The sequence below is a fragment of the Phyllobates terribilis genome, unplaced genomic scaffold (genome assembly GCF_046119375.1).
Source record: "Phyllobates terribilis strain yellow unplaced genomic scaffold, ASM4611937v1 Scaffold_1__5_contigs__length_1240528914, whole genome shotgun sequence".
In the NCBI taxonomy this organism is placed as follows: domain Eukaryota; kingdom Metazoa; phylum Chordata; class Amphibia; order Anura; family Dendrobatidae; genus Phyllobates; species Phyllobates terribilis.
This window is the reverse complement of record NW_027362761.1, coordinates 201,931,061-201,958,492: the sequence shown is the minus strand read 5'-3', so window position 1 is coordinate 201,958,492 and position 27,432 is coordinate 201,931,061. Positions and strand designations below refer to the sequence as shown.

General features: G+C 42.0%; 1 protein-coding gene across 1 annotated transcript in view; it reads left to right on the top strand.

The window, feature by feature from the left end:
- Positions 1 to 27,432, top strand: part of FRMD3 (FERM domain containing 3) — a 268,446-nt gene that overhangs the window by 124,298 nt on the left and 116,716 nt on the right. The window contains exons 3-4 of the mRNA XM_073670912.1: positions 16,959 to 17,001; positions 23,011 to 23,089. Coding sequence (XP_073527013.1) covers positions 16,959 to 17,001; positions 23,011 to 23,089 — 122 coding nt within the window. The remainder of the gene's footprint in view (positions 1 to 16,958; positions 17,002 to 23,010; positions 23,090 to 27,432) is intronic.

The window sequence follows — 27,432 nt, the reverse complement described above, 5'->3', positions numbered from 1 at the left end:
ACGGAGCACATATACAGTAAGTATATATAGGAAGCCATATTAGGTCTAGGAGAGTTGAGTTCAGTTCAGTCCAGTACAGTGGGCAGTTCTAGTTAGGGCTGTTCAGACGAACAGTCCGGGAGCAGAGGCTCAGTCAGAGCTCTGCTCCACAAGTTAGGGCCCAGGATCGAGGCCCCGGAGGGGAGCAGGGAGCAGGCTCCATTCTACTTGAGGGATCCCAGGGGGTACGGCGCGTGCAGGACGGCACCCGTACGCCCCGCTCCTGCCAGGTGATCAGGAGGGATCGGTTGCTACACTCAAAACCCCAGGGGGTCAGGTTGATCCCGGATCCGACGTACAGGAAGGACTTCAGCATACCCGAGCGGGAATGAGAGTGAGCAGCGTAGGACCACGGTGAGAAGGACCGAGTGTGGAAAAGGTCAAGATAGGTACATATGAAAGTGGGGTTCCGCCAGGCATTCCTAAATTTGCTCAGAAAGGACTGAACCCCTGCCCGGTGAACGCAGCGCGACGAAGGAGGCCTTCACCTGCAAAGTGCATTTGTGATTTGCCTAAGAACTGGAAGTAAAACCTTGGACGACTGCATCGAACAGCCTCTGTCTGTTTCTTCACCGGCACCACTGATCCTCACCGCACTACAACGCCCAGCACACCATTCCACCATCTATCTATCTACTCTGCCCTGAGGCCCGCTCCACCTGTGGGGAGCCGTCCCATCATAGCTGCCCCCTAACATCAGCCTCAGTGGACTGCCGCAGCGCTGGTAACCTCTTACCAGAATCCACAGGTGGCGTCATGAAAAAATACCAAAAATCTCCATATAAAAGCATTCCCCCATTTCACTGACAGCCCTGAGTCACGGACCGGGCCAGCCACCGTGATATTCCCCGGCAACCAGAGGCCCGGCTGCCGAGTACCCCACGGGCCAGGGGGCGCGTCAAATGCACCAGCGAGTCCGTGCATGAGGAGTTTAAGAAGGCCATGGGAGCCTGTAAGGTGTACTCGACCTCAGAAGCTAAACAGCTGGTGGTCCTGTCTACAACCGAAGTCACAGTGAAGAGGGTGGCTATCCTAAGTGACATGCACTGGCGATGTGTTCGCACTAGGCGGTTTGTCCGGTTGAAGACGGAACAAGCCATTAGACAACTGGAGCTTATGAGAAAAGCTCAAAGTCTGCGGGAAGAGGTCATCCGGGTGCCTCATGCTCTGGTAAGAAAGCTCATTGGGAGAAATGGCCAAGCCATGCAAATGATGGTAATGAAGTCTGGTGTGATGAAAGTAAGAAGTCCACGTGATCATCAGGACTGGATACCGGATGAAGACGGCATGGTGTCATTCTCCGCTGTAGGAACGGAAAAAAACCTTGCATATATACGAATGCTGATGGAGTACCGAGTGACCTACCTGCGAGAGGTAGAACAGTTGAATCTCGCCAGACTGCGAATGGAAAGACAGCATCGCCTGAGCAGCAGAAGATGGCAGCCATCTATAAATTGTGAGACCAGACAGAGAAAGGGCCCTCTAAATAATAGAACGGCTACAGTAGAAGTTAGAGACCTTTCAAGATGTCCTGAGGATAGTGGGCGTGGGTTGTGGGTTTAGAGGTAGTGAGACCTCCAGTAACTCAGGTCTGAGAGGCCCATACAAACGACCCAATAGAGTACGGGACAGTACGAAGTCGGACCTGACCTTAGATACAAGGGCAAGTGAGTCACACTGCTGTATTGACCGCTGGGAGCGGGGGAGGTCTGACAAGGTTACGACTCGGAAATGTGACTTGACGAAGTTAGTGACAATGACAGATGGTAGGTTCCTAAGGAATGAGCTAATGTTGATGACTAATGTTCCAGGGGCTGAGCAGCGCAAATGTCCAGTACATGGTCTCTCTGTGAACCGTGGGTTATAATGTGATTGTGCATATTATGTGTTCAACCCCACAAGTTTGAACAGAGGGGGGGTATATGTAATGCAGCGTATTGCTGCATTACTAAAATGTCCAGGGGGTGTGTTCTGGCTGACCACGTACCTCCCCTTCAGGTGACTGATCACATGACTGTGACATCATCACAGGTCCTGTGCGCACAGAAGGATATATAAATCCTGGTGGTTTTGAAACAGTGGGGGGAAGACAAAAGACCTGATCCCTGTGTCTGGGACACCATGAGCCCTGGAAGGCACGTGGCCTGGGGGGGGGGCCACACCTGGTGAGCCTTAAGCCACAGCTTTGGCAGAACAGAGCTGATGGAAGCCGCTAGACCCGGCAAAGGTAAAAACTCTGCTTGATATGGACATTGATATTGTAACCTTGCTGAAGGCTGTATCTGAAGCCAAGTGGGCATATCTGCCACTGGAAAGGCTCTTGGATATTACATGTGTAACATGCCTGCGAGCCACTGAGATGGACTATGTTATAGGCAGTTTATGATGTTTAATAAACTGCTGGACTGTAGATTACCGGAAAACGTTGCATGTATGCTTTAATTGACCCGGTGAAGTGAGTGCCCCTCAACATGATGAATAGCGCTACCTTACACTATCTACTTGCCTGCGATTTTCAGTATCGCAACTTCCTGCAGTTTCCAGGACGTCTTCCTGGCTGTCTGCAGCTTCCAGGGTATTCAGACTTTCTACTTTCTCCGGAGTTCTGTCTGCTACCTGTCTCCTTTCTTCTAGGACCTCTTCTACATGTTCACCTGTGATTTTAAGGACATCTTCTTGGCTTTGTGCGGCTTCCATGGTCTTAGACTTTCATGTTACTCTGGAGTTTTGTCTGCTACCTGTCTGTGATCTCCTTGACGTTCCCTGGCTGCCAGTGGTTTCCAGCATTCCACCTGCAGTCTCCTGCTTGCTTGTTATTTTCAGCATCCTGTCTGCTTGCCTGTGGTCTCCTGGATGTCTTCCATCTGCCTGTGGTTTCCAGTATCCCGCCTGCTTGCCTGTGGTCTCCTGGACGTCTCCCATCTTCCAACGGTTTCCAGCATCCTGCCTCCTTGCCTGTTGTCTCCTGGACTTTTCCTGCAGTTTCCAGCATCCCACCTGTTTGTCTGAGGTTTCCAGGACTTTATTAAAACTTTTAGCTTGCCTATACGCGTCTGAATGTGGCTTCTAGTTACTTTGCGCTCTGTTTCCCACATGCTACACCCATCTGCTGCACCGACGCCCGTGTGCCCACCCAGACCTTCTGCTTAGAGCAACCTCAAATACACACAGGGCCAAAATTAAAAACGTGGACAAAGTCGCGGGCCAACCTTGATATTTATTTAAAAAAAGTCTATAATTGAGAAAGTTTTTCCATATCATCAAATATAACGATGAAGCTTTTCATATGGAAACAAAGTTAAAGAGTGTGTCCCACAAACAAAGTACATTTTAATTAATAGATCTTAGAATAAAATAAACTTATTTACAAATTGGACATACTGGAATAATATATAAGAGCAGTAAAAAGCATATGGCCCAATTGCCTAATTTAAATATGTAATAACAAAGTATAAAAACATTGAATAATACAGAACATAAAGAATGTTGTCAATAAAAGTGCCCGCCAAACACAGTAGGATACCCACACAGTGAATTCCTCCACAGTACCCTCCACCCGTACTGTATGTTGACCCTACTGTACCTGCCTCTCAGCAAAGTATGGTGACCCCATAACTGTATTGCCTTCCATACAGTATAATATCTTCCACATAGTCCTCCATACAGTATAATGGGCCCCACGTAGTCCTCCATAAAGTATAATGGGCCCCACGTTGTCCTCCATACAGAATAATGAGTGCACTGCAATGCCTTCCATAAAGTATAATGACCCCGCACAGCCCTCCATATAGTATAATGGCCCAACATAGTCCTCCATACAGTATAACAGGCCCTGCATTCCCTTCCATACACTATAATGGGCCCCACATAGACCTCCATACAGTTTAATAGCCCCATATAGTCCTCCATAAAGTATAATGGCCCCACATAGTCCTCCATAAAGTATAATGGGCCTCACATAGTCCTTCATACAGTATAATGGGTGCATTGCAATGCCTTCCATACAGTATAATGGCCCCACACAGCCCTCCATACAGTATAATGACCCCGCACAGCCCTCCATGCACTATAATGGGCCCCACATAGACCTCCATACAGTATAATAGCCCCATATAGTCCTCCATACAGTATAATGGGCCCCACTTAGTCCTCCATACAGTATAATGGAGTATAATGGGCCCGACATAGTCCTCCATACAGTATAACAGGCCCTGCATTCCCTTCCATACACTATAATGGGCCCCACATAGACCTCCATACAGTTTAATAGCCCCATATAGTCCTCCATAAAGTATAATGGCCCCACATAGTCCTCCATAAAGTATAATGGGCCTCACATAGTCCTTCATACAGTATAATGGGTACACTGCAATGCCTTCCATACAGTATAATGGCCCCACACAGCCCTCCATACAGTATAATGACCCCGCACAGCCCTCCATGCACTATAATGGGCCCCACATAGACCTCCATACAGTATAATAGCCCCATATAGTCCTCCATACAGTATAATGGGCCCCACGTAGTCCTCCATACAGTATAACGGAGTATAATGGGCCCGACATAGTCTTCCATACAGTATAATGGCCCCACATTAAAACAAAAAAATACCTCTCCCTTGCTGCTCTGATCTTGGCAACAAGCGCTCTGAACTTCTGCACTCCTCAGTAGTGACGTCATCGCTGCCGCTGTACTGAAATGTCAGATGAAGAGGGAGAATGATAGTGGAGGCAGCCTCAGCTTACCGCTCCCTCTTTCATCATTGCTTTCAACTCTATTGGCATCCAGGATGTCGACACAGTTGAAAGTGTGATGCCAGGCGGGTTGTGTCTTGGGCCAAATACACTCATCGTGCAGTCCAGATTTGGCCAATGGGCCAGAGTTTGACGTGTGCTCTGAGGATCCTGCACCTTGAGATGTGCGGGTCTCCAGAGGCACCAGCAGCTTCAAATACCTGTTTGCTCCTTTGTAATGGTAAGTTAGCAGCTGTTCTCTTAATCCAATGAATTTGTCTGGCAGAAACCTTCTTCATTATGCCCTTATTTGCACATATCCTTCTGTGTTCTGTATCGGCCACAAATCTCTTCACAGTACGATGATCACACTTAAAGTTCACAAAAGTTCATTTTATTCACTACATCTTGGAATAATAATAGGTTCCATAATTGGATAAAATGAAAACAAATGTCCCTGTGCTGAGATAATCTTATAAATGTGCCCCTGCTGTGTACTGTGTAATGGCTGTGTCTGACCGTGCAGGAACATGGTCTGATCATACCACAGCTCCTGGGCAGTGGAGGAAGCAGAGAGTATACAGACATTACAGAATGGGATTACAGATGATTCTGTGAGGTAAAACATTGTATAAAAGCAGGCAGAGAAAAGTTTTACCTCATAATAAGAATCAGCTGTGATCCCCTGCTGTAATGTCTGTATACTCTTTTGCGTCCTTCTCTGCGCAGGAGCTGTGGTATGATCAGACCATGTTCCTGTACGGTCAGACACAGCCATTACACAGTACACAGCAGAGGCACATTTATAAGATTATCTCAACACAGGAACATTTTATTTAATCACTTCCTATTGTGGAACTTAATATTATTCCAAGATCTCATGAATAAATTGAACTTTTGTTCGTGGGAAACCCCTTTTAAGTTTTATTAAAATATCTAATGTTTTCATACTTTGTCAAAGACATTGAACTAGTTGACCTTTTCCAGCAGCAGAAAGATTCTTTTTTCTTTTCCATAATGCTTGAAACCTGTGACCTGCTTAATAATGTGGAAGTTTTCCTTTAATTGGACTCACCTGGCAAACTAATTATCACAAGTGTTTAAGATTGATTTCAGTGATCCAAAGAGCCCTGAGACACAATACCATCCATGAGTTTAATTTGAGAAACAAAAAATTAAATCTTTATGACACTGAAATCCTATTTGCATAATAATTTGGAACACAATGTACAATGGTACTACCCTCAACCAACATATATCGGCCCAATCAAAATGGCTTGTTGGCGCACCCCTTTGACTCCCGCCACCTCCAAACTACACCCTTTATGTTACTATGCTGGACTATTGTACTGCTGATTCATAAGGAAAGTTTTCCAGTGCAGTCATGGAGTCAATTAATAATCTTGGCCCACAATAAATGCTCCAACCCCCCCCCACCCCTTGAGCATGAACATTCATTTTTTTTCCATCCTTTTCTGCACAGTGCTGCAGATTTACCGCCATTTCACCTTTGGCATTGCAAAAGGTGAAATACAATATAAAGATCTGCAGCATAAATTGACATGTTATAGATGACAAATCTGCAGCGCTGCTCAGTTTTTTGTTGCAGATTTTCTCAGCAGCTTGTGGTACTACTCGTTCTGTACTTAGCAGCAGATTTTACTATGGAAAAAATCATAATAGAGTACAATCACTATGGCTGTGTGCCCACGATGCGTTTTTTAAGCGTTTCTGCAGCGGCAAAAATGCTGCAGAAACGCTTAAAAAACGCATGGTAGAAGGCCTGCCATGTTCCCCAATGATAATCCGCATGTGCTGTGCACATGCTGCGGAAATTTCCGCTGCGGATTATCATTGCGGAAAAAAACGCAGCACTACCAATTATTTTGCGGAAGCGCTGCGTTTTCGCCGCCATTGACTTGCATTAGACCGCATGGATTACGCATCACTATATATGTAGATGCGCATTCCATGCGTTCTAATGTGTGGATGGTACCCAGGTCTAGAGAAGAGGAGACTTTCCTCCGGACCCGGGTACCCCAGAAACTGTGAAATAAAAGAATAAAATAAAAAATAAATATTATACTTACCTTCTGATGGCCCGCGCTGCACTCCTCCTTGCTTGCCGGCAGTTCGCGATGGACTGAAGGACCTGCGCTGACGTCATAGTCATGTGACGGGTCACGCAACGCTGACGTCGGCAGGTCCTTCAGTGTACCGCTGCCGGCAGCCGGGACGGTGAAGCAAGACTGCGGGGGCCATCAGAAGGTAAGTATATATTTATTTTTTTATTTTTTTACATTCTCTCAAGTCACACTATACAGTTATATGAAAAAGTTTGGGCACCCCTATTAATCTTAAGCTTAATGTTTTATAAAAATTGGTGTTTTTGCAACAGCTATTTCAGTTTGATATATGTAATAACTGTTGGACACAGTAATGTTTCTGCCTTGAAATGAAGTTTATTGTACTAACAGAAAATGTGCAAACTGCATTCAACCAAAATTTGACAGGTGCATAAGTATGGGCACCCTTATCATTTTCTTGTTTTAAATACTCCTACCTACTTTTTACTGACTTACTAAAGCACTTTTTTTGGTTTTGTAACCTCATTGAGCTTTGAACTTCATAGCCAGGTGTATGCAATCATGAGAAAAGCTACTTAAAGTGGCCTCTTGCAAGTTGTTCTCCTGTTTGAATCTCCTCTGAAGAGTGGCATCATGGGCTCCTCAAAACAACTGTCAAATGATCTGCAAACAAAGATTATTCAACATAGTTGTTCAGGGGAAGGATACAAAAAGCTGTCTCAGAGATTTAACCTGTCAGTTTCCTCTGTGAGGATCATAGTAAGGAAATGGAAGAACACAGGGACAGTTCTTGTTAAGGCCAGAAGTGGCAGGCCAAGAAAAACTTCAGAAAGGCAGAGAAGAAGAATGGTGAGATCAGTCAAGGACAATCCTCAGACCACCTCCAGAGAGCTGCAGCATCAACTTGCTGCAGATGATGTCACTGTGCATCGGTCAACTATACAACGCACTTTGCACAAGGAGAAGCTGTATGGGAGAGTGATGCGAAAGAAGCCGTTTCTGCAAGCACGCCACAAACAGAGTCGGCTGAGGTATGCAAAAGCACATTTGGAGAAGCCAATTTCTTTTTGGAAGAAGGTCCTGTGGACTGATGAAACCAAGATTGAGTTGTTTGGTTATACAAAAAGGCATTATGCATGGCGGCAAAAAAACACAGCATTCCAAGAAAAACACTTGCTACCCACAGTAAAATTTGGTGGAGGTTCCATCAGGCTTTGGGGCTGTGTGGCCAATGCTGGCACCGGGAATCTTGTTAAAGTTGAGGGACGCATGGATTCCACTCAGTATCAGCAGATTCTTGACAATAATGTTCAAGAATCAGTGACAAAGTTGAAGTTACGCTGGGGATGGATCTTTCAGCAAGACAATGATCCAAAATACCGCTACAAATCTACTCAGGCATTCATGCAGAGGAACAATTACAATGTTCTGGAATTGCCATCGCAGTCCCCAGACTTGAATATCATTGAACATCTGTGGGATAATTTGAAGAGGGCTGTCCATGCTCGGCGACCATCAAACTTAACTGAACTAGAATTGTTTTGTAAAGAGGAATGGTCAAAAATACCTTCATCCAGGATCCAGGAAATCATTAAAAGCTACAGGAAGCGATTAGAGGCTGTTATTTTTGCAAAAGGAGGATCTACTAAATATTAATGTCACTTTTCTGGTGAGGTGCCCATACTTATGCACCTGTCAAATTTTGTTTGAATGCAGATTGCACATTTTCTGTTAGTACAATAAACCTCATTTCAAGGCAGAAACAATACTGTGTCCAACAGTTATTACATATATCAAACTGAAATAGCTGTTGCAAAAACACCAATTTTTATAAAACATTAAGCTTAAGATTAATAGGGGTGCCCAAACTTTTTCATATAACTGTATAAATCCATGCCGTTTGCATGGATTTATATAGTGTGACCAAGTTGTCAAGCACTTTCCAAGTGATGCTAAAATCGCTTGGAAAGCGCTTGACAACCCGCATGCGGAAATGCATGTGAAGAACGCTTCAGATCCGCATGTTCCTGGCAGGAAAACGCATGTACAATCCGCATGTACAATCCGCATGTACAATCCACATGTACAATCCGCATGTACAATCCACATGTACAATCCGCATGTACAATCCGCATGCGTTTTTTCTGCCAGGGGAGATGCAGAAACGCTCAGGAAAAAATCCGGAGCATTTCTGCCTATGGCCAGATATGCAGCAGATTCTCTAAGGACACATTCACACGTATCAGTATTTGGTCAATATTTTACATCAGTATCTGTAAGCCAAAACCAGGAATGAAACAATCAAAGGAAAAGTACAATAAAAACACGTCACCACTAATGTATTTATCACCCTCTCCTGGTTTTGGCTTACAAATACTGATGTAAATCCTGACCAAATATTGAATGTGTGAACATGGCCTTAGGTCTCATTCAGACATCTGTTTCTCACATACTTATTCTAAACATAGTTTTCACAGATAAAACACATACCCATTATAATCTTTGGAGCTGTTCAAATGTTATTGTTTTTGCAGGCTGTGTGTCCGCAAAAAATCATGGAGACATGTCTGTTTTTAATTCACGTCACGGATCAAAATGACTAATACAAGTCCATGGGTCTTGGAAAAATATCATGGCCAGCACATGGATGGCATCAATGGACAAATCCATGCGCTGTCCGTGATTAACATTGCGATGAATAGGAGAGGCTTTGCTATTTCTTTATATATGTAAAAATCACTGATGAAACACTGATGGTAAAAACTGACACACTGACCAAACACTGATGAAAATCAGATGGAAACCCATTTTAATGATATTCAGACTGAGTACGTGAGAAATCACTGACGTCTAAATGAGGCCTTACTCTTTTCTGCTAATATATGTGTAAAATAACATATACACATAAAATATAAAATACGGTATATAGAGTGGGGAAAATAAGTATTTGATACACTGCTGATTTTGCAAGTTTTCCCACCTACAAAGAATGAAGAGGTCTGTAATTTTTATCATAGGTAATAATTGTGTCAACAGTTGTTGCCTTCTCACCAAGCTGCTTGCCTATTGTCCTGTAGCCCATCCCAGCCTTTTTTTCAGGTCTACAATTTTGTCCCTGGTGTCCTTGAAAAGCTCTTTGGTCTTGGCCATGGTGAAGAGGTTGGAGTGTGATTGACTGAGTGTGTGGACAGGTGTCTTTTATACAGGTAACGAGTTCAAACAGGTGCAATTAATACAGGTAATGAGTACAGAGTAGGAGGGCTTCTTAAAGAAAAACTACACAGTTGGAGTGTACCTACGTTAAAAATTACAGACCTCTCCATTCTTTGTAGGTGGGAAAACTTGCAAAATCGGCAGTGTATCAAATACTTATTTTCCCCACTGTACACCTTCCAAAAACTTCAACTTTTGTCTCGTCAGTCCACAGAGTATTCTCCCAAAAGTCTTGGCGATCATCAGGATGTTTTCTGAGTCGAGCCTTTATGTACTTTGCTCAGCAGTGGTTTTCGCCTTGGAACTCTGCCATGCATGCCATTTTTGCCCAGTCTCTTTCTTATGGTGGAGTCATGAACACTGACCTTAACTGAGGCAAGTGAAGCCTGCATTTATTTGGATGTTGTTGTAACCTCTTGGATGAGTCGTCACTGTGCTCTTGGGGTAATTTTGGTCTCCCTGCCACTCCTGGGAAGGTTCACCACTGTTCCATGTTTTCAACATTTGTGGATAATGGCTCACTGAGGTTCACTGTTGTCCCAAAGCTATAGAAATGGCTTTATAACCTTTTCCAGACTGAGAGATCTCAATTACTTTGTTTCTCATTTGTTCCTGAATTTCTTTGGATCGCAGTATGATATCTAGCTTTTGAGGATCTTTTGGTCTACTTCACTTTGTCAGGCAGGTCCTATTTAAGTGATTTATTCATTGAGAACAGGTGTGGCAGTAACCAGGCCTGTATGTGGCTTGGGAAATTGAACTCTGCTTCCCAATGATGTGATAAACCACAGTTAATTTATGTTTTAAGGGGAGGAGGCAATCACTTTTTTACACAGGGTCCTGTAGGTTTGGATTTCTTTTTCCCTTAATAATAAAGACCTGCAGACAGCCTCCTGGTCCTGACATTCTGGGACAGATCTGTAGACTGCTGCCGTGCTAGGAGCCTTCGCCCTCCTTCTCTGCCCTGACCTGACACTAAAGCAAACTGGGGCTGACTTCCAAGATGCTCGGTAATACAAAGACTTTGTGCTAGGTGCGATGTATAGTAAATAATGTTGCGCATGCTCCTCTCCTCTCTTTTTTTTTGTCCTTAGTGTACTTACTGGTGGTCTGACCCCCTGACACCAGGACGCCATGTTATGACTGCTATAGTGATAGTTAAACCTCTGACCGTTGTCCTTGGACACAGTGTGACACTAAGACAATTGGTCCTTTAAAATATGAGTGTTCAGCTTCAGTTGTAGCAATAGCAGCACGGACAGAAGCATTTCTGCAGATTTGTAAGCATTCAGGTTCCCAATCAGCCGTCCGCATTGGGGACATGCTTATGTAACCATGGTAATCCTAACATAACAGCTGCTAGAAGAAAAGAAGGATTTTATTTTGTCTGCAGCATGCCCATAGAGAGAGAGAACTCTGGGATGACATTCAATTATGTGTTTGGTGGATACTATTCGCTGCTCACATCTGAATCATTCTGCAAAGGTCTTAAAGCACCACTCCAGCGTTATTGTTTTTTTTTTCACCGCTGGAGTGGCGTTTTAAATGTAAGCCCCCGGTCACATAATCACCCTCCAGCATCTTCACCTTTTTTTGGTACCACTCCAATCCCGCGGCGCCCTCTTGTGACAGTAGCTCCTGACTGACCAGAAGTCAGAAGCTACACCACAAGCTCTCAATACAAGTCTATGAGAGCCAGAACGAGGCTCTCATAGACTTAAAGTGACCTCCGCACCACTCCATGAAACACTGGAGCTGCCGACAGGTCACTTTTCTCCTGAAGTCGATGGGATCGGCAGCGAAAACAGATGAAAACGCCTGAAGGTGAGCATCAGACGGGGGCAGGGGAATTACATTTAAAGCACCACTCCAGCGGTGCAATAAAAAAAAAACGCTGGAGTGGTGCTTTAAAGATACACACCTTAATCATGAGGGCAATTTGATACGTTTATCAGAAAATGTAAAGAAAGTTTTCCACCCTCGGTACAGGAATGCATCATATGACCTGTTTTCCCACAAATAACACATACCGTAGGTCCACAATTTTTAATTAGGGCAATTTTGTAGCAATTAAATTTAAGAGTGCAGTTAATTACAAATGTACCATTTTTTTTTTCAGAGATGCATGATATCTAATAAATCTTGTGCATTTGGAATGGTCAGACTCTCTGAATTTCTTTTTATTCTCGCTGTGAATACGTTTATGAAAATTTTTGCAGTACAGTTATTCACTCTTCTTACCCGTTTTTTTTTTTTGAGCAAGAAGACAAATGTTGAAAACTGGCTCCAATGGTCAAATATTTTAACCTGAGCAGACCCTGCCAAAATGAGACATGATAAATTAAGGCATGATAAATGTGGGGCATAGATTCCCCGGTGTGATGCATTATGCAACTAAAATGTATCAGCTACCTTGGTGCAATGCTAGGGATAGTGCTGGACTTGATATGACTCCTAATGGGGCCAAAGAAGTAATCGTCATTTACATTTTTTTTATATGAATTATTAGTAAAAGCGAAAATAGGCAACTTTGTAATATATGTTATTAAAGAAATCTGCTTCTTTCTCCTCCTCGACTGATTCAGTCTCAAAATTCTTAATTTATGGGTAAAATCTGTATTAAGTGAAGACATATTTTTATATTGCCTACAATAGGAAATGGCAATCTGTTTTTGCTCAATACATTTTACTAATAAATTGAGAATTTTGAAAATGAATGATCAGTCAAGGAGGAAAAGAAGCAGATTTCTCTAAGATATACAGTTGAAACCAGAAGTTTAGATACACTATATAAAAAGACACATATGCATGAAATGAAGTTCTCCATCGTCTCTGCACCTTTGATCCGATTCTCACATGCGAGAGAATTGGATCACACTAAAATGACACTTGGATCACTCCCACAGCGGAGATTGAGCCGAGGGTCATTGCATATAGCATCCGATTCTCTCACATGTGAGAGTCATCGGATGCTGTACACTAGTGTGAGTGACCCCTTAATGTAGCTCTATGAGAGCTTCGTTCTGAGTCTCATAGACTTACATTGATGAGTTACTTCCTGTCCGTCCAGCGGACACTGGAGTAATCCGGCCAGGCAAAATTGTGGCCACGTTGGACAGAAGAAGCCCAAAGTGCTGCTGGGAACAGCAGAAGTCGGTGACTGGTAAGTAGTCTACTACCAATATGGAACATACATTACTTACAGTATACCTATCTGATGATGAAATGAAAAAGAAAAAAATAAAATGGAGTGGTATTTAATAAAATGTTAGGCAGCTTTCAGCACTCAGCTGGAACAGATTTCATACTTTTCGGTGGTAGGTAATATACAGTGGTGGCCAAAAGTATTGGCACCCCTGCAATTCTGTCAGATAATACTCAGTTTCTTCCTGAAAATGATTGCAATCACAAATTCTTTGGTATTATTATCTTCATTTAATTTGCCTTCAATGAAAAAACACAAAAAGAATTGTTCTAAAGCCAAATTGGACATAATTCCACACCAAACCTAAAAAAGGGGGTGGACAAAAGTATTGGCACTGTTTGAAAAATCATGTGATGCTTCTCTAATTCGTGTAATTAACAGCACCTGTAACTTACCTGTGGCACCTAACAGGTGTTGGCAATAACTAAATCACACTTGCAGTCAGTTAACATGGATTAAAGTTGACTCAACCTCTGTCCTGTGTCCTTGTGTGTACCACATTGAGCATGGAGAAAAGAAAGAAGACCAAAGAACTGTTTGAGGACTTGAGAAACCAAATTGTGAGGAAGCATGAGCAATCTCAAGGCTACAAGTCCATCTCCAAAGACCTGAATGTTCCTGTGTCTTCCGTGCGCAGTGTCATCAAGAAGTTTAAAGCCCATGGCACTGTGGCTAACCTCCCTAGATGTGGACGGAAAAGAAAAATTGACGAGAGATTTCAACGCAAGATTGTGCGGATGGTGGATATAGAACCTCGACTAACATCCAAACAAGTTCAAGCTGCCCTGCAGTCCGAGGGTACGACAGTGTCAACCCGTACTATCCGCCGGCGTCTGAATGAAAAGAGACTGTATGGTAGGATACCCAGGAAGACCCCACTTCTTACCCCGAGACCTAAAAAAGCCAGGCTGGAGTTTGCCAAAACTTACCTGAGAAAGCCTAAAACGTTTTGGAAGAATGTTCTCTGGTCAGAATAGACAAAAGTAGAGCTTTTTGGGAAAAAGCATCAACATACAGAGTGTACAGGAAAAAAAAGAGGCATTCAAAGAAAAGAACACGGTCCCTACAGTCAAACATGGCGGAGGTTCCCTGATGTTTTGGGGTTGCTTTGATGCCTCTGGCACTGGACTGCTTGACCGTGTGCATGGCATAATGAAGTCTGAAGACTACCAACAAATTTTGCAGCATAATGTAGGGCCCAGTGTGAGAAAGCTGGGTCTCCCTCAGAGGTCATGGGTCTTCCAGCAGGACAATGACCCAAAACACACTTCCAGAAGCACTATAAAATGGTTTGAGAGAAAGCACTGGAGTCTTCTAAGGTGGCCAGCAATGAGTCCAGACCTGAATCACATAGAACACCTGTGGAGAGATCTCAAAATGGCAGTTTGGAGAAGGCACCCTTCAAATATCAGGGACCTGGAGCAGTTTGCCAAAGAAGAATGGTCTACAATTCCAGCAGAGCATTGTAAGAAACTCATTGATGGTTACCGGAAGCGGTTGTTCGCAGTTATTTTGGCTAAAGGTTGTGCAACCAAGTATTAGGCTGATGGTGCCAATACTTTTGTCCAGACCATTTTTGGAGTTTTGTGTGAAATGATCATTGATTTGATTTTTGCTTCATTCTCTTTTGTGTTTTTTCCTTTCAAGCAAATTAAGTGAAGATAATAAGACCAAAGAATTTGTGATTGCAATCATTTTCAGGAAGAAACTGAGTATTATCTGACAGAATTGCAGGGGTGCCAATACTTTTGGCCACCACTGTATAGGTGGGTCCTGAAGGGTTTATATCACTTAGAAAGGTCTAAGTAGAAGTTGGTGCATCAGCTGACTTTTCCAATGAAAGCTCCACGTCAGCTGCAGAATTCTGCCCAACATGGTGTCTACTCTGGCACAAAACCTTAAGATTATCCTTTGCTGCATTGGTTATGTCTGGATTATCATGTATTAGGCTAAGTGCCCACGATGCAGATTTTTTCCTGAGCGTTTCTGCATCTCCCTGGCAGAAAAAACGCATGCGGATTGGACATGCGGATTGTACATGCGTTTTCCTGCCAGGGACATGCGGATGTGAAGCGTTCTTCACATGCATTTCCGCATGCGGGTTGACAAGCGCTTTCCAAGCGATTTTAGCATCACTTGGAAAGTGCTTGACAACTTGGTCACACTATATAAATCCATGCAACCGGCATGGATTTATATAGTGTGACCGTAAAAGAATGGTAAAAAAAAAAAATATATTATACTTACCTGCTGATGGCCCCCGGAGTCTTTATTGGATCCGTCCTGGCTTGCCGGCAGCTCGCGGTACACTACACTGTCCACCTTGATCTGCCGGCAAGCGAAGACAAGGACACCGGGGGCCGTCAGAAGGTAAGTATAATATTTATTTTTTATTTTATTCTTTTTTTTACAGGTTCTATGGTACCCGGGTCCGGAGGAGAGTCTCCTCTCCTCCAGACCCGGGTACCATCCGCACATTGAAACGCATGTAATCCACATGTACAGATGCAGTAACACTTGGCAAACAATCTTCCACAGAAGAAAGAGCCTGATGATTAGGCTATAAGCAGACCCATACCTGAGGGTCCTGGCCTATGTCCCTCTATGTCAGATATCAGTCAGCTCACAACTTCAGAAAGGAGCTGGCAGTGAACTTCTCTTCATTTCTGCTAATTAGAGGTGTCGGAATAGTCTGATAGCCCCACATTAGCACTGACATCATAACCAAATGACGTTCTGACTGAGCCTTTACTTTAGCAACAATAACTTTACAGTGTTTTTAGGTACTTCATACAGTTTTAGTTCTTTCACTAGAACTGAATATCCGGAATATTTTTATGCAGACATTTACATATTATTATTATTATTATTATTATTATTATTTATTATTATAGCGCCATTTATTCCATGGCGCTTTACATGTGATAGGGATATACATAACAAAAGCATTTACATAATCTTAACAAAATGAGTCAGCGACTGGTACAGGAGGAGCGAGGACCCTGCCCGCGAGGGCTCACAGTCTACGAGGGATATAACAAAAGGCTACACTGTATGCCTATGCATCACACATTGACTGCCAAAAAATGTATACTATGCATTAAACATTTTGTGTGCATTCATCTGCACATAAAACATTGCAGATCCTTTGCACACAAACCGATATGTGTATGGAAGAACCCATGAGTTTTATAATCTGTAGTATTGTTGCGCATACAATAAAACTAATGTACAGAGTCATTCAGAATAATTAGAGAACGCACTTAAATGGTTAGAATAACAGAAATATTACCAGTAAGAAGGAAACACAGAAAGTAGCTATTCACTTCCAGAGAGGAATGTTTATTGCTTTAAAATCTCTGCATGACAGTCACACTGTGCATAAGAATACAAAGACCTAGATTATGGCGAAATATTTATAGGCTTCTATTTCCGTAACTTTTATTTCACTCATTATTCTTTTTCCCACTGATCGTACAGTGAAACCGAGTACTTGCACATACAAATAGCCGTATAAAATGTCATTGAAATGTTCAAAGTAAAACGATTGTTGTATTTAATATATTACCGTTATATATTATTATGCTTCATATGGCCATGTCTGTCGCTCTACAAGGTTTTTTGCCTTCATAGTGCCTGTTTACTCCGCTTATATCACTGACATCTGCTTTCTCTTTTCAGCATTGGCTTGATCCCAATAAGCCCATTTCCAAGCAAATGAAATGTAAGTGTCATGTCCTGGAGGCCTCTGTCATGTCTACTGTATTTTTCATGTTTTTATACTAATGACTATCTTCATGTTTGTGCTTTCCAAATAAAGGATGTAACTAAAAATGCTAGAAGTTGTATCAATTGTTGTACAAGTTCTACAATATGTCAAGGTGATGGTCAGCTATCTTCCACCAAGTGCAATATTTTTGACTTTTAATATATGTTCACAGGTGAGAGAATCGGGCTGATTATGCTAATGACACTCGACTCAAACTCTGTCAGAGTGTGAGCGGAGTGTCATATTAGTGTGATCCAATTCTCCCGAGTGACATCCGATGACATCCGAGTGCAGTCTGATTTTCACACGCATCCATAGACTTGTATGGGAGCATGTGATCTGAATATCGGATGCACTCGCAGCATGCTGCGATTGTTTTCTCATACCGAATCGGCATAGGAAAATAATTGCAGATCTACACTGCCTCATAGTATAACATTGGGCCAAGTGCTGCCCAATAAAACATCAGATAGCACTCGGCCGTGTTATACAGCAGTGTGAGCGTACCCTTAGGCTACGGTTACACAAGCCTATAAAAAAAAAATTATCTAATTTTCAACCAGAAAAAGCAGCCAATTTCTCATCTATATTGGCATCCGTACGGCATTCAGCATTTCCTATGTTATAGAAGCCCTCTCATGCACATTTTAATCTCTATATCTGTGTATATATGTATATAGTGTACTGTCAGTGTATTAATATACTCACTTATTGCTGCCTTCTCGAGGATCCATCGCCGCTCTGCATCTCTTTTCAGTGAGGTCAGTGGTCACTGCTCTTCAGACTATCCTGCTCACTTTATGCTCTATGCGTGAGCCGGAAGTCTATTTTACAATGTAAGGGTATGCCCACGATCAGGCTATAGCAGTGCTTTGGACGCAGCGTATTTTTGCTACGTCCGCATGTGTTCATTCAACACATGAGGAGTTACCGCACCTTATACATTCAATTGGGGACATTTCTGTTGCGGAGAGCTTCTCCGCAACAGAAATTGACATACTACGGCTCGTAAAGCCGCGCTGCCGGTGAGTTTACACGGCGGCAAATAGAAGCATAGTGGGCATGGGATTTCTATAAATCCCATCCACTGTGCCTCTAATGTGGAATGCAGCATTTGGGACGCAGCGCAGGTGAGCTGCATCCAAAACTCTGCAAATACTGATCGTGGGCACGTACCCTAAGTCTTTGGAGCCTCATTCTGATGCTCCATAGGATTACATTGTAAAAGTCGCTTCTGGGTCACGCAGAGTGCATCATGACCCTGAGATTCTGAAGAGCAGTCACCTCACCGAGAAGAGGAGCACAGCAGTGCTGGATAAGATGGCGATAAGTAAGCTTATTAATACATTGAGAGTACACAACATACGTAGATACACAGGATTAGAGAAAAACATTTCAAAGGAGTGCTTCTGTAAGAATGGCAATATATCTATTAAAAATTGGATGCTATACTGTTGATCTGTATGGGATCTGATTTTTTTTTTACGCATCCATAGACTTGAGTCTCATCTGGAATATGGAAGAGACTAGTGCATGCTTCAGTTTTTTTCATGCTGACATTCGATCCATGAGAAAAAATGTCATCTGAACAGCCCAATTGGTCCTAGTGTAGACCGTGTGATATCAGCTTTTTCCACATTTAGCACTCGGACTGAAATTACAGTCATGTGAACAAAGCCATAGGCTGTAAACCAGTTCAACTATTTGTAGGCTTTGAATGTTTTGTTCTCCCAAAAATCAGATAAATGTGGAGATTATGGAGATAGTATGCCTGTCTCATCGTAGTCCCTGACAGACTGGTTGCTAAGAATTAACTGCCTGACAATCCTATTTAATACGTTGTACCTCGTAGTTAGGCAGAGAATGTTTTTGGCTATGCTTTCATTGAACAGAATAAAAATTGGGAAATAATTACTCGGGGGAATTAATTTTTTGCATTGGACAGACCATAATCAAAATTCTAATTAGTTCAAGGGCCTACAAACCCCAACACAGACATTGTGGTGGAGATATCTTACCGCAAATCCACAGCGAGTTACAGTACACTGCTTGTGGATGGGGTTTTAAAAACTGTGTTGCCCAAAAATCCATGCTTAAATCAGAGCATGCTGTAAATTTTGCTGAATGTTCTTTCCAAATCAGACAATGTGATTTTCAGGATTTGTTTTCTCATTTTGTCTGTCATAGTTGAGGTCTACCTATGATTTCAATTACAGGCCTCTCTCGTCTTTTTAAGTGGGAGAACTTGCACAATTGGTGGCTGACTAAATACTTTTTTTCCCCACTGTATAGCAGCAAAATGGAACAATCCAGCATCCGCAGGAAATGAGGTAAGTATATTAAAACATTATTTTATTAGCAACATAGTTAAAAAAAGGGAAATATTAAAAATCAAAACATACAAAGAGAATAAAAGGACACAGGTCTATGCATTTCGAGCATAACTGCTCTTAGTCCTGACTAAGGTGCCTTTCAGATGTCAGTGTTTTGAGTACGTGTGGTGTCCGTTTACACACATACTGGAGACACTGACACACGTAGACCCATTCAAATGAATGGGTCTCTTCTAATGTCAGTGTGTGTCCATGGGCAGAACACACTGACATGGCCGTTTTTCTCACAGCACAGCCCGCAAAACGTCCAACATACATGCACAGTGATGACACACAGATGACATCATTGTGTCATCAGTGTGACCCATACCGGCTCCTGGGAATCAGCACTAGAGTTAGGTTACTGAATGCTGCCCTCATCATTGTGCCCTGACGGCGTTGCGATCAGCGCTAGCAAGGGACAATGATGAGAGTAGTATTCTGCTCCTGCTGATAAGAATAAAATAACAAAATCCTTATACTCACCTGTCCCAAGATGTCCCATGCTGTAACCCGTGTGACTGCTGACGCTGGGGAGAATGACTCGCTCCAGCGAGCTGTGCCCTGTCACTCAGTGAGTTAAGTACAGAGCAGGGGCTCGCTCGCTGCAGCGAGTCATTCTCCTTGGCGTGATCGGTCAGGTGGATTACAGCAAGGTACATCTTCGGATAGGTGAGTATAAGGATTATTTTTATTTTATTCTTATTTGTACACCAGCGGGAGCAGAATACTACTGTCATCATTGTCCTTTGCTAGCGCCGATAGCAGCTCCAGCAGGGGACAATGATGAGGGCAGCGTTCAGCACCCAGTGCTTGGGAACAGAGCTAACACTACCGCTGATTCCCAGGCGCTGGTACATGTGATACAGACGCGGCACAGGGTTTCTACATGTATCAGACACACGGACACGGAAATCTCCGGTACTGTTTTTTCCAGTACTGGAAATATCCGGATGTGTGAAAGAGGCCTAAGAGCGGCTATGCTCGAAACGCGTAGACCCGTGTCCTTTTATTCTCTTTGTATGTTTTGATTTTAAATGTTTCCCTTTTTTAACTATGTTGCTAATAAAATAATGTTTTAATATACTTACCACATTTCCTGCGGATGCTGGATTTTTCCATTTGGCTACCATTAGACAGTTGGTCTTTTCTGCTTCCGTTTGCCACCGATGCATTTACATTTTTGTTCCTGTGTGGTGTTCTGACCCAAACAAGTATAGTGTCTGATATGAATAAAAGTATGTACCATATATTATGAAGGTTCTTGCACAGGAACAGCTATATTTTGTAGGTATTGTAGGTATTGTTTACTGGGTGTTAAAGGGGGCCAAATAATCCATTCTGCACATAAGATAGATCTCTTGAGTGTAAATGATAAATTAAATGGTAAGGACCTAAATATACACTGAACACAAACAGTCACGAGTGGAATGAAGAACACCCCTAAGGTGAAGTGCAGCATCTCGGCAATTATCTTGCACATAAACAGCACATACAAGAAACACTGTGATTAAGAGAATGAATTGCTGCTTTGTGTCTCACCAGACTTAAATATAACACTTAGAGAACTGTGGAAATTTTGCTGCCTACCAATATACTTCTCCTGTTATTGCATTGGCCGGTGGGCTAAAATTACACATAAATAGCGACTGTAAATTGCAGCTTTTCCCTGTGTGGTGCACATCTGTGGTGTCCCGGTGACTGCTCACCGGATTACTGTGGGGTAACTGGGTGCGCTGCTGAAATTAGCAACGCTGTTTCCTTTGAAGTACGATGCATGCTGGCTTCTGTGTCGATCTGTCATGGCGCTTAGTTTTGGGGAGAAAACTGTGCCATACTCTGTATTTGCTGTTCACAATTTTAGGTTGCTGTTTATATGATCCTAAAATGTTACAAAGTAAATCTATTAGAGATTCTTCTTTTTCTCTGGGGTATGTAGAGACAAACTCGTTGTAATATACTATGGAAATATGGTATAAAATTGCAGAATTTGGGAACCATGGCTACAGGCATTTTTTAACTCAAAGTGCATCTAAGGACATGGGATATGTCTGTCGAAATATTTTTTTTTTTCATTGCAGCAGGGAAAGTTTTGATTTTTTATTAATGAAGGAATTTCAAGGCAAATAAGTTCTATCGTCTGCTTTACATGTTATGATATTGAATGACATTATCAGTAGCTCCGTCATATGTGATGTGACTTGGATGACTTGTAAACTATGGTCCATAATTTGGATGATTGCCTTTATTCCTTCTATATAAAAATAATAAATCAACAACTTATGTATCTCCTTTCTGAGCATCTCTTGTGTACTTCTTTAAAGGAGTTATGCAACTTTCCACCATTCTTTGTATTTCAGTTTATGACTGTTTTCAGGAACCTTACCTCTAGGCATTGAATGGGATCCATCATTGTTTGCTTTCAGAGGATGAAAATCTCACACTCATGTGAGACTTGACTTCAGATATCTCTCTCGTAGAAATACTGTTAGAGGGGTAGTCCTGTTAAAACTAGGTGATAACTTGTCGATTGGCAGGGGCTCAATGATCGGCAGAACGAGGAACTTCTAATGGAGTGGCAGTGCACATCTGCGACCTGCACTCCATTCATTCCCTATGGGGGTGCTGAGCACTGCGCACAGCTTTTTCCAGCAGCATCATAAGGAATGAATGGAGTAGTTGTCGGGCGTCTGGCCTGCCACGCTATCTTGTAACAGGGATAAAAGTTCCCAATTGAGGATAAAAGTTCCCTAATCTGTCGATCTTATCTTATTTATAGCTGATAAATTATTTTAAAATTAGCCCATTTAAGACCCCCATACACATTAGATGACATTTGGATAAACACATGGGAGCCTCCTGACTCTGCCCAACATATGATGTCAGGCAGTTGGAATTTCAATGCCTGATCCTTTTCATTTCAGGGGAGATAAGCTGTTGCCAGTCTGGAAACTGCTTTCTCATATACATGTGAGAGTCAGGAGAGATATCTGTCTGGTGCCTGCAAGCTTCAGAGTTGACAGGATAGATTTCTACCCTCGAAAAGCAAACTGGATGTCTGTTCACCGCAGCCAGTCACGGTGGCAAGCCTTGTAGACTCTTGATGCCTTCTAATGCATTGGGGACAAAGCCTTGTTCAGATATTGTTGTCTTTTCTTTTTAAGAATTGGGTTTTAGCGTAGTGTAATAATTTTAAAGTAGTTGGTATTTTTCTTTGCACAATGAACTCTACATTTCGCCAGTCGTGGCTCACATCTAGGAGCATGCATGGCATATAAGTCTCCTCACTTTGACATGCCAGGCCTGGCTTTTCACTCTCCACAAGGAGAAACGTTATCCTTTAGATCACATTTAGGAAGGACGGGAATAATTGCTTAGATAAATTCATATCTCACAGCCACTTTTGACATGACATATTGATTACATATATTGCAAGTAATTTTCAAACTCATGAGGCTTTTCTAGCATGCTTTTCTTTCCTGCTCTGGCTTGGGCGACCATTTCACTTACTGTAAAGAAACCTCTCCTGCATTTTCATCAACAATGCCCTACGCTATTCTCATGCTTTTATTTTTGTTTTATAACGTTTCAGCTCATCCACCATACACCATGTGCTTTAGAGTGAAATTCTACCCTCATGAACCTTTGAAGATTAAAGAAGAGCTCACCAGGTATTTTCTGTGTTTGTGTGTCCTTATTATCGCCATGAGGAAGGAACCAAGACAAACTTTGGTTTAGCTGTGCCATTTTAAAAAAGAGTTTGCCAGATCTTATGGTTCAGATCCATATCAAGTGCTCTACTGATGCATATATAGACTTCTCAGGGTGCGTTCACATAGAGTATTTTTGGCAGTTTTCTTACTTGCCTGACACAGTTTGCGCACAAGACCTTGAAGCCATAATTAACATTTATCATTTCTCAGTCTAGCTCAGGGAAACTTGAAAACTGAGGTGAAAGGACACGGAAATCATTCCATACGAAACCAGTTTTGTCATCAGTTTCCATCAATTTTATTTTTTTTCTGCAGACTTAGCAGAAAAAGAGATTGGATGATTGGACACAGGAGCGTAACTATAGTGGGCACAGGGGTTCAGTTTTTTACAAGCCCTGGAATCTAAGGGACCCAAAAAGTCCCTTTGGCCCAATATAATAAGACAATATTAAAGAGGTTGTCCGGCCTTGGGATACAAGTCTGCAGTCATTCTATGTCAGGCATTTGTCAGGCATCCAACTTGGGCTTCAGCAATGGGAATGTATGGGTACTAAGGGCCAGATTCATCAAGACCAGCATTGTTCACACCGGTTTTGATGAGGAGATGTGCTGGAGTCAGACGCTCCTGATTCATGAATCAGGAGCGTTGGTTGAATGTCGTGCACCTCTATGTGCTCCTCTGCTATGCCACAAATCTTACTCCAGCAGGGACTGGAGTAAGATTTGTGGCGAGTGCTGCTGCTCATATTTAATTTGACGAGTGGCGAACTTCACACCCCTAGATCAGGCCACATAATAAACCTGATGACAATTAGTAGACAACCCCTTTAACACTTACCCAATGTAGAACAATCTGCTGTATTCATTTAATTTAACATGGCATCTGCCATATTTTGTTTTTAATATGTCTTATTAGCGAAGTCACGTTTTGCATAGGTTTCTATACTGGTAGAAGACAAGAATATATATTTAGTTGTGGGTGATATATTAAAACATCTTTAATAATTTAGAAAATTGCATGAAACATACACTGTGTGCAGAATTATTATGTGAGTATTTTAACTATGTCATCAATTTTAGGCATATGGTCCAACTCCAAGCTGTATAAATGTGAATGCTTATTGGATGAAGCAGATCAGGTGATGTGTATTTTTGTAATGAGGGACGCTGCAGCCTATGGATACCTCACCCTTTATCAGGGTATGCAGAATTGTTAGGCAGCTTGTTTTCCTCAGGCAAAATGGGCCAAAAGAGAGATTTACTGATTCAGAAAAGTCAAAAATTGTCTTACAGAGGGATGCAGCACTCTTGAAATTGCTAAGATATTGGGGTGTGATTACAGAACCATCAAAAGTTTTATTGCAAAATACGTTTTGAGAAAAAAAAGATGCACAACTGCTGAAGATTTAAGAAGAATTATGTGTAGCGACCATGAACCCATTATCCTCCAGTGCTGTCATATTCCAGAAATGCAAAATCCATGGAGCCCAGAAGTGCAGGATGTTCAGTGCTCAGAGACAAGTGCATGGTAAGGAAGGCTGAAACCCGATCACCGCTGAAAAATACACAGAAGTTGAAACAACAAGACTGAGACAAGAAATATCTGAAGACAGATTTTTCAAAGGTTTTATGGACTGATGAGATGAGAGTGACTCTTAAAGAAATAGATGGACGGGCCCATGGTTGGATCACTAACAGGCACAGAACTCCACTTTAACTGCGATACCAGCAAGGTAGAGGTGGGATACTGCTGTTGGCTGTGTAAGAGGGTCACTGGTAATGTGCTGGAGGGGAGATATGTTTCACTGAGGTTATTAGCTTCAGTGATATAAACCTGGAAGTTTTGCTCCAGCATGTTATGTGCTGAGAAGGGTTAATTGGTCATGACACCCCCAGGTCTATTATGAACAGCTGAAGAGGTGGGCTGGACAGCTGTTTACCATATATCCACCCTAGGGAGGGATCCGGGAGGTAAAAGTGGAGACTTTGAACTCAATGATTATTTTGTGTACTCTGGAAGGGAGCTGACCTCCAGAGCTGTAAACATAGATGAATCCGGTTTCCTGTAGGGGCGAACCCCGCAGTGATAAGGACTTTTCAGATGGAAGATGAACTTAAAATCAACTCCCAAACCTACTACCAGTTTTTAGAAGATAGTTTCTTAAAGCGTTGGTACCGGAAAAAGTCTGCATCTTTTAAGAAAACATTGATTTTTCTGCTGAATAATATTCCATCACATGCATCAAACTATTCCACTGCGTGGGTAGCCAGTGAAGGCCTTAAGTATGAAAGAATAATGACACGGCCCCTTCCTCACCTAACCTAAACCCTGTTGAGAACTTGTGGGCCCTTTTTAAACAGGAGATTTATAGTGAAGGAAGACAGTCACCTCTCTGAACAGCATCTGGTGCTGCCCAAAACGTTGATCTTCAACAGATTAAGAAACTGGAAGGCTCCATGGATGGAAGGGTTATGAAAAGAAGCATGGCTATATTAGTCATTGATATTTTTTTAAATGTATTTTTGTACATTTGAGTTATTTGGTTATTATTTTCACTTTAACTGATGAAAATAAATAATTAAGATGGTCAAATTTACTTTTTTCATTTAGTTGCATGATAATTCTGCACACAAGTTGCCCAGTAATTTTGCACTCATAGATGTAGACAAAACCTCACTTTTACTTTCTTAAATATTCAGGTTTATTAACCTTTTGGGTTGATAAAATTAATCTTATACAAATTGTCTAATAGTTGTGCACACAGTGTAGTAGCAAGTGTTTTTTTTTGCTGCATGTCCTTTACCTCTGGTGCTACAAAGCAGGGCACAGATTAAATTTGGATCCAAATCCGTTATTTCATGGCATCTGGATCAAATGTGGTCCTCCAGTATTTAATCTTTTGGCAGCTTTTCAAATGCAGATTGCAAAACATGCTCATGCCAAGAGTATTAAAGATGAAATACATGGCCTTCCGATTTTGTTTTGTCTTATTTTGAAGAATGAAACCAGTGAAATGGGAAAATCTTCCACACAAACCCTGAAAATGCTCATTGATGAATCATATGGTGCATAATAATCATTAGTTCTCTGTACCCAATGGCTTCTGAAGGCATTGTCAGCTCAGGACCTGTTTTTTAGGAGCGTCATTGATTTTATGGTCTAGCACCCTAAGATCACCATATGTAGTTCCAATTGTCAGTGTGGAATGGGTTAATACTAGTGTTGAGCGAGTATGTTCTGTTCCGAGTATGCTCGGGCCGAGCTCCGAGTATTTATAGCTGCTCGGTGATATGTTTGAATCGCTCCCGTATGCATGATTTGCGACTATTTGACAGTTTTATTACATGTGAGGAATGTGTAAGAAATAGACATTCCTCCCATGTAATAAAGCTGTCAAACAGTTGCAAATCATGCACACGGGAGTGATTCAACCATATCACCGAGCAGCTGTAAATACTCGGAGCTCGGCCCGAGCATACTCGGCGAAAGGGTTAATAGAACATACTCGCTCAACACTAGTTAATACCCATCACAGTTACTAAGTAAGGTCAAGCAGATGAATAAGCAGTTGGTAGCAGGGCTGTGGAGTCGGTAAGCCAAACCTGCGACTCCGACTCCTCAATTTCCCTTACACCGACTCCGACTCCACGACTCCGACTCCCACATATATTGCTTATATTTAAGTGAAAAATTTATTGTAGTGCAATGTGAACATCAGACATTTAATCATTTTTATGATACAATAATCAAGATATTTAGATAGAATATAATATATATTTATTGGAATACAACTTTAGAACACAAAAAACTGTAATAAATTGTAAATATTTAATACACTATGTAATATTGATTATATATATATTGTGTGTATATATATATATATATATATATATATATAAACACTATGTAATAAACTATGTAAGTGGCAAAAAACAGTTTTCAACAAAAACATACTAAATAAAATTTGTGCAGTCTATGAATTTGTTCTAAGAAATAGTATCGCCTCCATCAGATCCTCCTTCATAGATGACCTCAAATCTGACCTAATAATTTTAAGGCTAGAGAACAACCTCTCTACACTAACTTGGGTTGAAGGCAAAGCCGTAACCACATGGGCAACATCTCTAACAATTTCCGGGTATAAAGGAATTGCCTCATGCACAGTCAGTTTTGATGAACGGTTGAATTTTTCTATTTATTTGAGAGCAAGTGAAACATTTTGCTGAAATATGGTCAATCTGCTTGCTATAGGAGACGGAGTGAAATCTTTTTCCTTGCGGCAACGCTTTGCCTGCTCCAT